The following is a 14041-nucleotide window of genomic DNA, read 5'->3' as shown; positions in this document are numbered from 1 at the left end:
CTTGAGAAAATATCAACCATAAATGTGTCAATAAACATTAGCATACGACACATCAGCTGCATCTCTTTGACTGAATAAGTATTCTACCATTAAATGACAAGCATCCCGTATGGACAGATTTAGGTCATTTTCAAATTAGTAAAAATACAGTATTTCTGTGGATTAACTTCAGTCCTCTCTAACTCCAGAGCAAAGAAATATAACAATTCACCAAGTTCACTTGGCATAAGATACGTAGAGAGCTACTGGGATCGGTTCCTGAGTCTTAAAGATAGAAAGAGGGCCGAAGCGAAATGCCTTCTGCTATTGTTCTTCCAAAGGTCAAACCCTATCCAATCACAGAATAGTGTTACCCACACTCTACGCGGCAGAAAGAAACAGGAAAAATAACAGGAATGACATCCATGTGTCCTCAACACTGGGTTGCAAAACAGATTTGGGAAACATCTGTTAGAATAAAAGATATATGGCCAAATATGAAAAAAAACGTCAATGTGGATACACTGAGAAAAGCTTTTTGGACTCCAAAAGGCTGATCAAAGATGTGCAAACTGTGATAAATATCTCAGAGAATCAATTTCTAGTCACTAATGGAAATGGGAAAAGTTAGCCGCAGTTAGACCATGAAAAAGAACTGGATGCTGGATGAGATGTGATTTTAAAACCAAGTCAACATGCAACTTTCTGCAATTAACTTTTTTGTCTGTGTTTTTTAAAAAAGACTAGCGATTGGAAGAAAAGTATGCGAAGTCATTTTTTTCTCTGCTGAACAGCAGTTAAAACTCACGGCTAGATGATCTGCTTGGTAGATTGATGAATAATCCATTATCTCTTCCGGGGGAGAAGCTTAGACAAATACCTGCAGAAAGGCTCTTGAGATTGACACTTCTAGAGATAATCCATTTCATCTGGATAAAGCCAGATTACAACCAAATAACATGTAAAGGCATACCATGTGAAATTAAAAATGTTCTCAGTGTGGATTTAGGGATAATGTGACCTCTTCTCAAGCTCATTGGCAGCATGAGCTCAGGGTAAGAATGGAATGGATGGGCTCTTCGAATTTGTGTCTTTTCCTTGTGATGTTGTTATTCAATAGTATTGACGGCTAAAATGCACAAAAGTATGTGAAAGCATAAAGAAACATAGACAGTGATGCCAGACCTAGAAGTGGTTTGCAGATACAGTTTTTAATGTATCACAACAATGAGCAACAAACATACTTGATGAACTATTTCCAGAAGTTGTTCAAATACCATCTACAATAAACGTCATTTCAACTATGACAACAGGTCTGTGACAAAATAAAAAAAGTTTCAAAACCATGTTATTACCGTAATACGGTACAGCTGAGACCTCAAACATTACAGTAACAAAAACTAATGAGCCTACTCTCTATATATAAAACATCAATAACATTTTTGGTTTAGTTTATTTAAAGTTTTCGCCATAGAGGCATTTTTTTTTATTAAAACCTTGGGGTGCATTTCCTATGTTACCCAGGCGTTGAAAGTACGTATTGTGTAGAATATGATTACGCCTTGATCATCCCTTTGATATCCAGAAGAACAATCCTAATTTCAACCTTTAGAAGGTTGTCCTCCTATGCTTGACACTATCCATCCGTACAAAGGTTTTTTTTTTTCTTTCTTTTTTTGGCTGCTGTGCAGTTGCAACATTTATGTACAATTACATTATTGGACCATCCTTTGTTTTTGTGTTTTTTTTTTTTTTTTTTGCTTTACCAGTCCTTTGTGTGGGAAGCATTCTGGTCCAGGCTAACACCTTAGCGCACGGTGCTAGCTGACAGCACAGTCTGTAAATGCTGTTCCACATTCAGGGAAAGGCAAAAGCTGAGTTCTAAAAGCCTTTGGAATCAGGACAGTCGCTCATGTTTTGGACAGAGGCAGGATTGCACCTTAGGAGGCAAAGATGTCTCTTGTGAAACACAATCAAAAAGTGTCTTCAGGATTAAAATAAACATTAAAATATTACAAATTCAAATAAGAACATTAAAAAGTCCACAAAAAAGAGAATTGAGACTGAGACATTTTACCTTAAAAAAACAAACAAACAAAAAAAAAAAAACACCTGTACAGCAATAAAAAGTAAAATGAAATGTTACTTAATTTCATCGTTTGAAACATGATTTGATTTAACCTGTCAAACAGTTGCATTACATGCTACTTGTTCATCTCAGAATAGGAATACCAAAAGCAATACATTTTTGCATTACATTTCTTCATATTAATAAATTTGTACCATGCACAGCCAACTACGAATATGTACAACAGCTTAGCTTTCTTTGTTCACAAGCATTTTACTTTCATACATTAAGCCTTCTGTTACTTTGGAATGAATCATATTGTCCAACTGTATCAATCCAGAAAGTGATTCGTAAAAATTAAACACCCTTGACAGCGTTCACATTCTTTGAGTTACACAGCCAAAAATGAAAGAAAATGAGTAAAACAATGTAATTCATGATGAATCAGTATTCTGTCTAGTAGGAAGCTGAAAATGTATGGCAAGAGATAAAAAATAAAACATTATACAGTAGCAGCATAACATCATAAGATAATACTTTGTAATCCAAGTATCACTAAATTTGATGGAAAATGATCTATGTTCATGACATTAACAGAAGTGCCCAGAGTAGAATGGAAGAAACAGCCTAACCACTACATGGCAGTGTATAGGGGTAACACTGTGTTCATTCAGTCCTACAGAAGTACAGGAGAAAATAATAAAATACAAATAATTTTGTAAAACAAATGCTTTGTCCCCCTTTTGAAAAGCAGCTTTCTTGTTTAAAAGAAGCAAATGTTCATACAATTTTTCAACACATTTTGTCCAACTTGCACTTTTTCAAGTATACAGTACTACTTTCATGGATGCACCAATTGTTACATGTCTCTGGATTGTTAGGTGTGAAACGTCGAACAAATGTGGACCAATCTGCTGCTGAACTGCACACGAATAATAATTCAGACAAATGAACAAACAAACAAACACAGAAAAACTGATATCTATTAAATTAAGACATGGCCTACCTCAAATAATAATAAAGAAAAAAAATCAAATCAAATAAAAAAATCAAATCAATAAGTGCACTATAGTCCAGACACAAGCAAGTACCATAACAGTATAGCAATTCACAAATGAAAAAATGTCCTATTCACAAAATCTTCAAGAGTCTATCAAAACTAGAATTATTACCTCTTCAGAAAAGGGTGTGATGAGAGGTAAAAGAAAGAAGGTAAGAGTTGGCACAGATTATTAGTATATTCTACAAGAAAAAAGGGTGTTGTATATAAATACAGCTTGTGGCAATACAAACACAGGGGCATACACAACTTCACCATTCTAAATTCCCTCAGTGGTAAAAGCATACTCTCTTGTAAGGGCAAACTAAAAGGATATGCGCGTGGCCCTGTAACAGTTATATTGTCTCTTGGTACACTACACACATCAAGGAAATGCCTCCAATAAAGCTTGACATGTTTTGGTAAAAGCCATTTATAAGCAGGCTTTGTTGCTGTTTCAACAAATGAGAAATGTTATGTTCTGACCTGAGAATTTAAAGCTACTGAATTACACCTAACTAAACTAAGAGAAATTCTCTTTGAAAGTTCTGGATCATTATCCCATACAGTACATGCTAGCATTTGGAAATCAATCCAGCTGAGGTGCAATTTGCTATCGTGAGAATTTTTGGCTTGAATCAAGCTCCAAAAGAACTTGTGAGAGTTTTCCTATTCCATGTTTTTTTTTTTTTTTTTGTATACAATATAAGCTCAGTCAAGCATCTGCAACAGTTCTGTCCATAACAAAAATCAATCATTTTCTTGCCAGCATATCAATATGGGAAAAACAATCCTGAGTCAATCTTTTGGTACTGTAATTTTTTGGGTTAGAGAAACTTTGGAACTGCAGTTAAAAGTCTTTTTTTCGTTTAAGCAAGGGATCCGTTTTTCACACCTACACACTGAACATATCCATTCTGATACTACTGAAATTGCCATCTAGGCCGGATGCCGCCTTAGCATTGACTTCCAACGCATTATCTAAGTCATCCAGCTTCTGGCTTAACTCACTGTCGGACTCATCTGAACAACTTTCGGTGGGTAGTGAGGTTTGAACCCCTGAGGTGCTGCACGAAGTTGAGGTAACCGTTGAAGGCAAGGAAAGGGAAGGAGGAGGAGAAGCAGATGGGCAGGAAGCAGCTTTCCTGGCTGAGGCCTGGAAAAGAATATTTGGCCAGGACTTCATGGACAAGTGAGAGAGATGAGGCAAGGTGTTATTAGAAGAAGCTGCAGACTGCGAGGTAGATGTGGTGTTAGGACAGGGGGAGCAGACTGAGTGAGGTAATAATCTAGCATGCTCTTTGGCATTTCTCATTGCTTGTTTGATTGTTTTCTCTTTGTGCAAGCTCGACTGAAGGTGTTGGCCAAGTGCTTCGTTCCCGCTGACGGACACATTGCAGGCTATGCAATTGTACTTGCTCACAGCCTTACGAAGCACTGTCTCTTGCGGATCAATAAACGGGTGTCCAAAGTAACAGAAGGACTTCTGGTGGCGAGCTGCTGAGTCTTCATCAGCAAAAATCATCTGGCACTTTCTGCATATAAACTCGTGTTTGATGGACGGAACGATAAATGCATCTGGAAAGCCTGAACTTTTGGTATTCGTTTGGGGTTCTTCATTTGTGCTTTCTGTTGAAGAGCCTTTATCATCCTTAGTTTCAATAGCCTCTTTTGACTTGTGAGAGTTGCTCTGTGCACTCTTTGACTTCATAGGGGGCGTTTTCTGCCTCGGTTCAGCTTGCTTCTGCTGCTGATGCTGCTTCTGTAAGGAATCCTGGAGGGACTGCTGGTACTGTTGGTACTGCTGCAGCAGGGCAGTTGGAGAAAGCCCAGCGATAGCCTGCGGCATTGCAGGGCCGTAGGGAAACAGGTTTTCCATTCCACACAGAGGAGGGAAGTATCCTCCCTGCACTCCACCAGGAAGTTGGGGTGAGAAGCAAGATGCAAAGCCAGGGATGAAATAAGGCAAGAACTGTCCCCCTAGGAAGGAGCCTGGGTCACCAGCAATGGCATTCTGAAGTGCTTGCAGTTGTACTGGGTCCATCTGTGCCTCACTTCCCAATTTTCCTAGCACTGAAACTGGTGGCGAGGGCTTTTCCCTTTTTTTCACAATTGGGGTCTCGGGACGGGCAGTGTCAGCTTCTCTTTCTTTCACCTTGGGCTTCTCTAACTTCTTGTCTTTCTCTGATTCTTTTATGTGCTGCTCAGTCTGATTTGCTGCCAAAGGAGTGGGAGGAAGAGGAAGTGCAGTGGGTTGAGGAGGAGGAAGTGGTGTCTGAAGAAGAGTCTTGGTTGGGGTACTGCTGAGAGACATGGCAGGAGAAGGGGTGGCTGGAGTAGGGAACCCAAGCATGCCAGCACCAGGAGATGCTAAAGCTGAAATACATTAATATAGATAATATTGAAATATTTGACTGAAAAATCACCCCTCAATTTTGCCAGACATTATTTTGGGGCTATCCCTCTCTAATGGATCCAAGCACTTAATGAAAAGAAGGATAACACAAAAAAAGGAAAGATGAAACCACAAAAACAAGCATAGGCATGAAATAAACTAAATTTTTCGGGAGATTTGGTTTTAGAAATTTAGAAATTATTCAAACTCAAAGTATTCCACATTGTTACAGTCAATGCATGCATTAAAAGTCTATGAATCAGTGAATGCCACAGTTCTTGAAAGGAAGCAACTGCGCTGTGTTTGTCATACAAACTCACCAGGTGTATTTGGTGGAAAACCTGGAAGGGAGGATGGCCCATTGACACCAGGAAGAAGCACTGGTGGGAGACCAGATATTCCTGGGTAGGCAGTTGGCAGGCTAAGGCCATGAAGTGCATTATTGTCCACTGCAGGTTGCTGCTGGGCTGGCAAGTTGAGTACATCGGTTGCCTTCTTCAAACGGTCAAGTTCTTGTTGAGTCATAAGCTGGCGGACAGTGGTAGGTGCAAGATAGTCTTTTTCTCGATCAACCTGGTTGCCCAGGATTTCCTGCACTTTTGCAATGTGCTGCTTTGAAAAGATATGATCGCGAATCGAAAGTCTGGCTGTATACTTCACACCACATAATGTACACTCAGACATTGGCCCATCTGGGGAGCCCTGGCTTATCATGAATGGCTTTCCAATGTTTATTTTGAACTTCTTTTCTTTTGCACGGGCATTCTGGAACCAGACTTGCACAACACGTTTCGGTAGTCCTATTTCACTGCCCAGCATTTCACACTCTTGCATAGTAGGTGTGCGGTAGTCACTGAAGCAAGCCTTTAGGACTTTAAGCTGTAGATTGCTCATTTGGGTTCTATAACGTTTGTGGCCTGGTCTCTCTCCCCCAGCTTTTGCAGACTTGAAGGGATTGGTACCTCCAAATGGACTGGGTGAACTTGGATCAGCCAAACTTGAAGTCTCACTCTTGTCTGCACTATCATCGAATTCATCATCTCTGGAATTGAAGTAGTCACTGTCTTTACCAGAGAAACTTGATGGGCTAACCATGTTGAAAGGGATTCTATCCTCATTTAAGTCAGATGCTTGAGCTTGGTTCATTTTGTTCTCAATCATTTTTTCCCTTCCATTTACTGTTAGATTCTCAACTTCATTATTGGTCTCATCTCCAGTTGTAGCATCACTCACAGCTGTGTTAATTGAGGAGGTCTCATCAAAGTCTATTTTGTTGGCATCAAAAGAGGCATCTGCAGAACTTATGTTAAGCCCCTCAAGTTCATCACTATGTTCTGTTTTTATGGACGATAAATTTAATAAATTTTTTAGTGGCATCTCAGAAAATCTAACTGGAGTAAAAGATGAAGTTGGAGGCTCACTGTCATTCATCTCAGTCTTTGTGGGCATCTGTAGGTAGTCTGCAAAATTATACTTGGGACTTTGTCCTCCTTCATCTTGAGGCATCATTGGACTTGGGGGCAAACTAAAGCCTGCCTGTTTTGCCTCATGCCAGTGTCTTGAGCGAATGTGGCTATCAAGAGCTGACTTAGCCTTGAACAGTGCTCTGCAGAAGGGACACTTTTTGTGAAGCTGAGAGTGCCCAACTGCTCTAAATTGTCCCTTCCTCTCTCTGGCTCGGGTGTTCTGAAACCATACTTGGACAACTCTTTTCTTCAGGCCAACTTCACGAGCAATGTGATCTAACATCTTTCTTGTTGGGTTTGAATCAAGTAAATATTTATCATACAAGATCTCAAGTTGCTCTGGAGTAATGGTAGTCCTAAGACGTTTATCTCTGTGCTGATCTTCTGCACTGTTAACACCATCTTTTTCATGAGATCCATCCTCTTTTTCATCTAATTTACGTTTCACAGAGTTAGAGTTCACTGCAAGGCCAGAGTTGCTTGGAGTTGGCATCTGAGACAAGGCTCCAGGCAGGAGTTGACCAGTCATAAGAGGGTTATTTGGATCGAAGATCATATAGGGCATATCCAGAGGCCTTTCTAAAAACTGTGAGTGTAGGAATTGGTTCTGGGCAGCCAGAAAATGCATGTGCTGGTGCTCCTGCCACAGCTCTACTGTTGGGAAAGCGATTTTGCACTGATCGCAGTGGTACTGTAACATTTGAGGTGGTAGGCTACTGTTAAGAGAGGACAGTGCAATTGAAAGAGGACTTGATGGGACAATCGTAGACTGGGGCTGGGAATGGGGTCTTGACATTTGTGGTTGAGGTAATTTTTGTGGTGGAGGCTGTGGGGTTGAAGCCTTGGGAGATTTTAACTCATTTAGGTTCTTGGGGGTTTGTAAAGGGGCAACCTCTTCCAGTTTTGGTTTTTCATGGAGGAAGTCAGGTTTGGGTGAGGATTTTCCTACATCAGGTCGAGGCGAAGGCATCAAGGGAGAGCTGGAGCCAGAGCTGCTTGCTGTTACAAGAGAGTTTTTTGTTGGCTCTGTTGGCTTTCCTGAACTTTGCTCATTGTTCTCTATGAATTCCTCTGAGTGGTTTTCATCTCCAGCTTCATCATCCTCATCTTTGTAGCACTGCTTCTTCTGGTGAGTAATGAGGTCAAAGATTCGGGGGAAAATGACACTGCATTTCTTACATTGGTACTGCATGTTGTTGGTCCTAATGTATCGTTCATTTGTTAGTTCTTTCTTTTCACTGTCTTTCATATCTGTTTGGTTCTCATAGCTCTTGCGTGCCTTCTGACGGGCATTTTGGAACCACACCACAATCACTCGTGTTGGCAGGTTGAGTACTGTTGAGAGCTGCTCAATTTCATCATCCTTGGGGTAAGCATTGGTATCAAAGAAATCTTGGAGTACTCTCAGTTGATAATCTGTGAATCGAGTCCTTGATGACCTTTTGTTCGCCGTAGCATCAGTTCTGTAGTATTCTAGCATGTTCATTTGGGATTCAAGTCTGATATCTTCCAGTGTGGTCATGGGTGGAATGTTAAAATTGTAAGGGGAATCTTTGCTTCTTTGACGTTCTTTGAAGAGAGTATTGCGGAACCAGTGCTTAATGACTTTCTGTGGAAGGCCAGATCTTTCTGCCATTTCTTGAATCTGTTCTTCGTTGGGTGAATTATTGATGTCAAAATGAGCACGGAGGATTTTTAGCTGATCGTCTGTGATTCTGGTGCGGGGACGCTTGAACTGAGACTGTCGCAAGAAGTTTGGATCCAGTCCCAGTTGTTGTTGACATAACTGTGTGAGGTCAGAAGATAAAGAGTCCATTGTTGGAAGCTGTAACGCAAGCTGTGGGGGTAGCCCAGGGTGCTGCACTGATTGCATCATCAGTGGTGGGAAAATTGGCAGGTCAAGAGAAACAGGGAGCTGCACTTGAGGGGGTGCAGTGGGAGGTGGTGGAGGAGGTGGTGGAGCTGGCTGAGGAGTTTGTAGAGGAGCAGGAGATGGTGTCTGTGATTTTCCTCCAGATGTAGTGGCAGGGACAGCAGTCACTGGGGCAGGAGGAGGAGGAGGAGGAGGAGGAGGGGGTGGTGGAGGTGGTGGGGGTGTTTCTGGAGATGCTGGGTTTATGGGATATAGTTTGTCATATGCCTCCCTGTACTGCTGTGCAAACTTCTCCAGCTCTACATATGGAAAGAACTGCCCATGCACATGTTCCTGATGGCTTTTGAGAATAAGCATGTTGGAGAAAAACTTTCCACACAGCCCACACTCCAGTTTGTCAGTCAACTCTTCCTCTCTATTCTTTTTCTGGGTTTTCTGTCTATTCTCATTGTACTGAATGACCAATTCAAAGCCAAAGTTCTCTAGCAGAGCTTTAGCAGCATTACCTCTAGCTCCTGAGATGATGCGTGGTGGAGGAATTAGAGGTTCTGAAAATTTTGGCTTTCTGGAATCTTTAGTGTCTTTTGCACTATCAATATCATTGGCTAAATCCTGCTTTGCTTTGTTCTCCTGCTTCTCTAGGTGCTCTTCAGCATCTCTGGACATTTGAATTTCAGACAGAACAATGTGGTTGGACTCAATTTTAGGCTTGTGACTCTGCTGCTGTGTTTTCTGCTGCTGCATTTGAGACTGGGAGGCCTGCTGCTGAGCTTGCTGCTGAGAAAGCTGAAGCTGCTGCTGTTGGCCCAGCTGATGTTGTTGCTGCATCTGCTGCTTCAGATCTTCTAAGAATGATCCAGTCATACCAGGCATCCCAAATGCAGCAGAATGCAATGCAAGCTCAGGGCTGATATTAAATTCAGCACCAGGGATATAGAATGGGAAGAGGAACTGGGGCTGCTGGAATTGCATTAGGGCCTCTGGTGTCATTGGGAAGTGTGGGAAAAAAGCTGGGTTCAGAAATTGTGGCTGAAAGAATGCAGCTTGCTGCTGGAGCTCATGCTGCAGTTGCATCTGAAGCTGTGCTGCTGACTGGGTTGGAGGGTGGGTAGCCTGCACAGAGATGTGATCAGTAGTTTGTTTCGTGGTAACTTCTTTTGCATCTACCGTGTTTTCTTTGATAGAGGATACTGGTGCATTTGCAGAATCTGCATTTCCCTGATTTAGTGGAACAGGGCTTTTGGATGTAGTATTTCTGCTGCTACCAACCCCAGTACTAGTACTACTCTCCATTTTGGCGGTTCGTGCTTTTGTCTGATGAAGTACAGACCTCATGTGAATCTCCAGGGTTGAGCTTTGGCTATAAGCAACATTACATATATTGCATTTGTATGGTTTGTTGTCAACACTGTTGTTGTTCTCCTGGGGAACTGGGCTTGAGGCCTCTTGGATAACTTTCTTTAGCTTATGCAAATGTGAGACAGAATTGTAGTGAACAAGGAGAATGTTCTTTTGGGTGAATGACTCCTTGCATACTGTGCATTTGTATGGACGTGATGGGTCTAAAAACTTTTCCATGGTGAAATTTGGACCTTTCCTAAAAGGCAAGGTCCGCTTTGGTTCTGAGCCCATGTCATCAAGCAAGGAGCTGCTGTCACTTCCAGTTGGACTGGCCTTCCCTTCTTGGTCAAGTTCCTCATCTTTGTCTAGCTCATTCTCAAAGGCTTGTGCCTCTTCCAGAGCCCGCATCTCACTTTCAGCAATATCACCATTTAGGGGCAGGTTCCCACAGAGCTGCTGTACTTCGGCTTCACTCAGTTCAGGGTGACCAGTCTCCAAATGCTTTCGGAGGGCAAGGAATGTCCTGAAGCTGCGCTGGCACAGACTGCACATGGTGGCTGCACGGATGGCATGGTACTGGGAATGTATCTCAAGCTTCTGCATAGTCTTGAAAGCCAGGCTGCAATGGTTGCAGCGATATTTGTAAACGTGGCGATCAGAGACTGAGAGCTCCTGCCGCTTCTGCAGATCACTAAGATGCTCCTGCAGGGAGTCTGGGCTCTTCCTGTCTTGACCACTTGCTTTCTTCCAGTCTGGGGCCTCAGCTGCCTCCTTTGGTGGTTTCAGTTCCTCAATGGCAAGTTCAACCTCACTTTTGTCTTGGCCTGTACTGTTTTTCAAATCCTTAGAGCTGTTTCCTGTTGAAATTCAGAAAAAGAAAAGATTTCAGAATTCTTCCAAAAACATTTAATTATAAAAGACTACTATTATAACTTTTCTTAGGAATATTCTGTAATGCCATTCATACATTTTTGATGACAGTGTGGCTGCATAAATGTGCTTACCCATGGGTTTTCCAGATCCCTCAGGGATAACAGCTGAAGAATCCATCAAAGATGGTACTTTGTCTTGTAATGATGCAGACAACAAGGAATTGGACACTGTAACATCTTGGCCTGCAACCTGAAGAAAAAAATAAAATAAAAATCAGTCCCTTAACAGATTTCAATAAACATAAGATAAACAATAAACACAAATATTTACTAAAATAACAGATTTATAAACATTTTTAACCTTTAAATAAATAAGAGATATATGGACTTTCAGTAAATCTTTTTCAAAAATGCTCTTTTTTATTTTCTAGGAGGAGAACTTTCAAGTTTATAATTCTTTGAAGAATACGCTAGGCCTGGGAAATGCTTATTCAAGTTATTGCCTGAAAGCCCTGCCATATTATGATCTAGTTTGTAAGGCTGACAGTTAAGGCAATTTTTTTTTCCTTTTCTTTTTTTGTTCTATTTAAATTAAATGAATGCTGCACATACTGTCATAATTAACTTCTCCACACAGTCTGGAGCCACGCTATGAAGGTGGGTGAGATGCAGCTGCAAATGAATCTTGTTGCTGAGGATATCCTGACACAAGGGGCAGCTGATGACCGGCTGCATGGAATGCTGGGACATGATGTGCAGCTGTAAATGGTTTGCATCCTTGTTACTGTAATTACAGTATGGGCACTGCTGCACCTGAAAAAGACAGAGTTCATCATAGCATTTGGCATGCATTACAGCACTGCTCTGAATGACTATACATGAATGACACTGCTACATGATGCCTTAAAGGAAATCAAATTCCAAACAAAACAAGACCTCAAATGTCTATAAAATCTAATTTCCTCCAATTCACTTCAGTTACATTTCATGTAACTTAATTAAAAACGTAATGAAGTAAATAAGTAAATGAACTAACATGAATGTCTAGAATTTCAAACTAGAAAATTGCAAAGTATGTTGACTTTCAAACTATGCCTGGTTCTCATTACATGAAGTAAGTTTAAACTTCTCACTACCTGTTTTAATATAGTACTTTCAGAAATGGTTCATTAAGTCCTATACCACTCAGACAGTGCTTTTTAATATAACTGAAAAAAAAAGTCAATGAATATAATCTAATCCAAGAATTTATACACAAAGATGGCTCAGTTTTTATTATTAAGTCCCATTTTTGCAAACAGACTAAAGTAACTAACCTGCTCATTGGACAATGTCTTCTCTTCAGCTGATTTGGGCCTCTTGGGTGGATTGTCATTTTCTTTCTCCTGCTGAAGCGACCGCTTCCCTGCTGTAGCAGTCCCCAGAGTTTCCTTAGCCAGTGTATTAATTCCTGTGAATAAACAGATAGGATATCTTCTGTCACAAGCTTATTCTGGACTCCTGATGCTGAAAATCTCCTGACAGAGGTACAATGACCCCACTTTAATAAGACGGCACATTCAGGTAACATAAGCTTATTGTTACGAATCTAGATCTGATAAAACGTATTTGGGGTGACTCACGTTATGTAAGACTCAGATTATGTAGCAAGTGAAATGGACATTATATATTTAATAAGATAAAGCAAAATGCAGAAATTAAAGAAGAATTTTAATTGAAAAGCTCCAAAGACAAACTGTGCACATTGATTTTGAACATGAACACTATAAAAAAAAAAATCTATATTCACAAAAGCAACTGAATGAAGATATTCACAAATAAACAAAGGTCTAGATTCATTGTTATTGCATTGCAGTTCACAGTACCATTATGCAGTTCATTTGGGGGATATAGACAACCAAATCATCATTCCCAGTATCCCCCTGAATATCCATGCCTCATACTGCATATTAGAGGGGGTTGCCATGTTATTTCCATTTCAGCTGAGTTCAATTCAGCAAATCAGCCCCCAGTTGTATTTAGAGTATGGTGCATAGAGTGATAAATCTTTCATTACCCCTGTATCCTCACATAGAGACAGTGTCCCAGCCTCCTCAGTCAATGCAATTTATCCTCTCACTGCATATACAGTGCACAAAGAGAGCCCTGCTCGCTGTTCTTTGCTTTAATCTGGTCACTGTAGGCTAAATGTGTGTATTACTCTTATGAACCAAAGCTTAGCAAACCAGTCAGCGAAAATGGATGGTGAAAAAGATGGTAAAAAAAAGCCCTGCATTTATTTAAAGTATATTTCAATATCTGCTGCATGTTCATGCATTTTAATTATTGGTATTACAAGGCATTCTGCTTATTTTATTGTGGTCTTACACATCAGGAGCCTGACATATTAGCCTGCCAAAGAAAGTGACACAAGAGGGGGGAAAACCACTAGGGCACAATACAAATTTCCAAGTGTATCAAGATTATGGTCTGCAGTCTCAAATAGCTAGCTAATCTTTGTTTTTTTTTCTCCTGGACTTGATATCCCTGCTGCGTTGGGTGGTGGTAAGGGGGTGGGTGGATGTCACATGCATTTCATGACAAACAGAAAACCTCATTTGCGAGGCTCCCCAATCTCATTGCTGTACCGCATCATCTGACCTTTTTTCTCCCCCCTCTGTTTATTATGAAGATTTCTAATTTTAACTTTCAATTTTCGCCATCTTCCAGTCAATCTGCAACTAAATTATTTCCCGGGTGAGGAGGCGACTCCTGGACAAGCGGGTACAAATACATTTCACAATGCAATGTCCCTTCCATTGATTGTCATCATATTGAATGTAAAAGTATGGTCTGGGGGCTAATCTGCTCTACATTAGGATCCATCTATATGATTTATTTTCTTAATCAACGCTCTGCTTTCATAAACATTTAAAGCCCTTTGCAGATGGACACACTAGACTGTCAGAAAAGAAATAGGGACAGAAAATTAGGAAAGAAAATGTATGAAATGCCTTTGCAGCACTTAT

General features: G+C 40.7%; 1 protein-coding gene across 4 annotated transcripts in view; it reads right to left on the bottom strand.

Moving 5' to 3' along the window:
- Positions 1–1172: 1172 nt before the first annotated feature.
- The window catches only part of zfhx4 (zinc finger homeobox 4), a 106895-nt gene continuing 94026 nt past the window's right edge, over positions 1173–14041 (bottom strand). For all 4 annotated transcript variants that reach the window (XM_026238057.1, XM_026238055.1, XM_026238054.1 and 1 more), the window contains 5 exons: positions 12350–12483; positions 11646–11846; positions 11166–11283; positions 5802–11018; positions 1173–5462 (listed from right to left, as the gene is read on the bottom strand). In XM_026238057.1, the coding sequence (XP_026093842.1) occupies positions 3982–5462; positions 5802–11018; positions 11166–11283; positions 11646–11846; positions 12350–12483 (7151 nt within the window). In that variant the 3' untranslated portion in view covers positions 1173–3981. The remainder of the gene's footprint in view (positions 5463–5801; positions 11019–11165; positions 11284–11645; positions 11847–12349; positions 12484–14041) is intronic.

The sequence above is a fragment of the Carassius auratus genome, chromosome 49 (assembly GCF_003368295.1).
Source record: "Carassius auratus strain Wakin chromosome 49, ASM336829v1, whole genome shotgun sequence".
Taxonomy (NCBI): domain Eukaryota; kingdom Metazoa; phylum Chordata; class Actinopteri; order Cypriniformes; family Cyprinidae; genus Carassius; species Carassius auratus.
The sequence above is the reverse complement of the archived record's forward strand: the minus strand, read 5'-3'. Positions and strand labels throughout refer to the sequence as shown.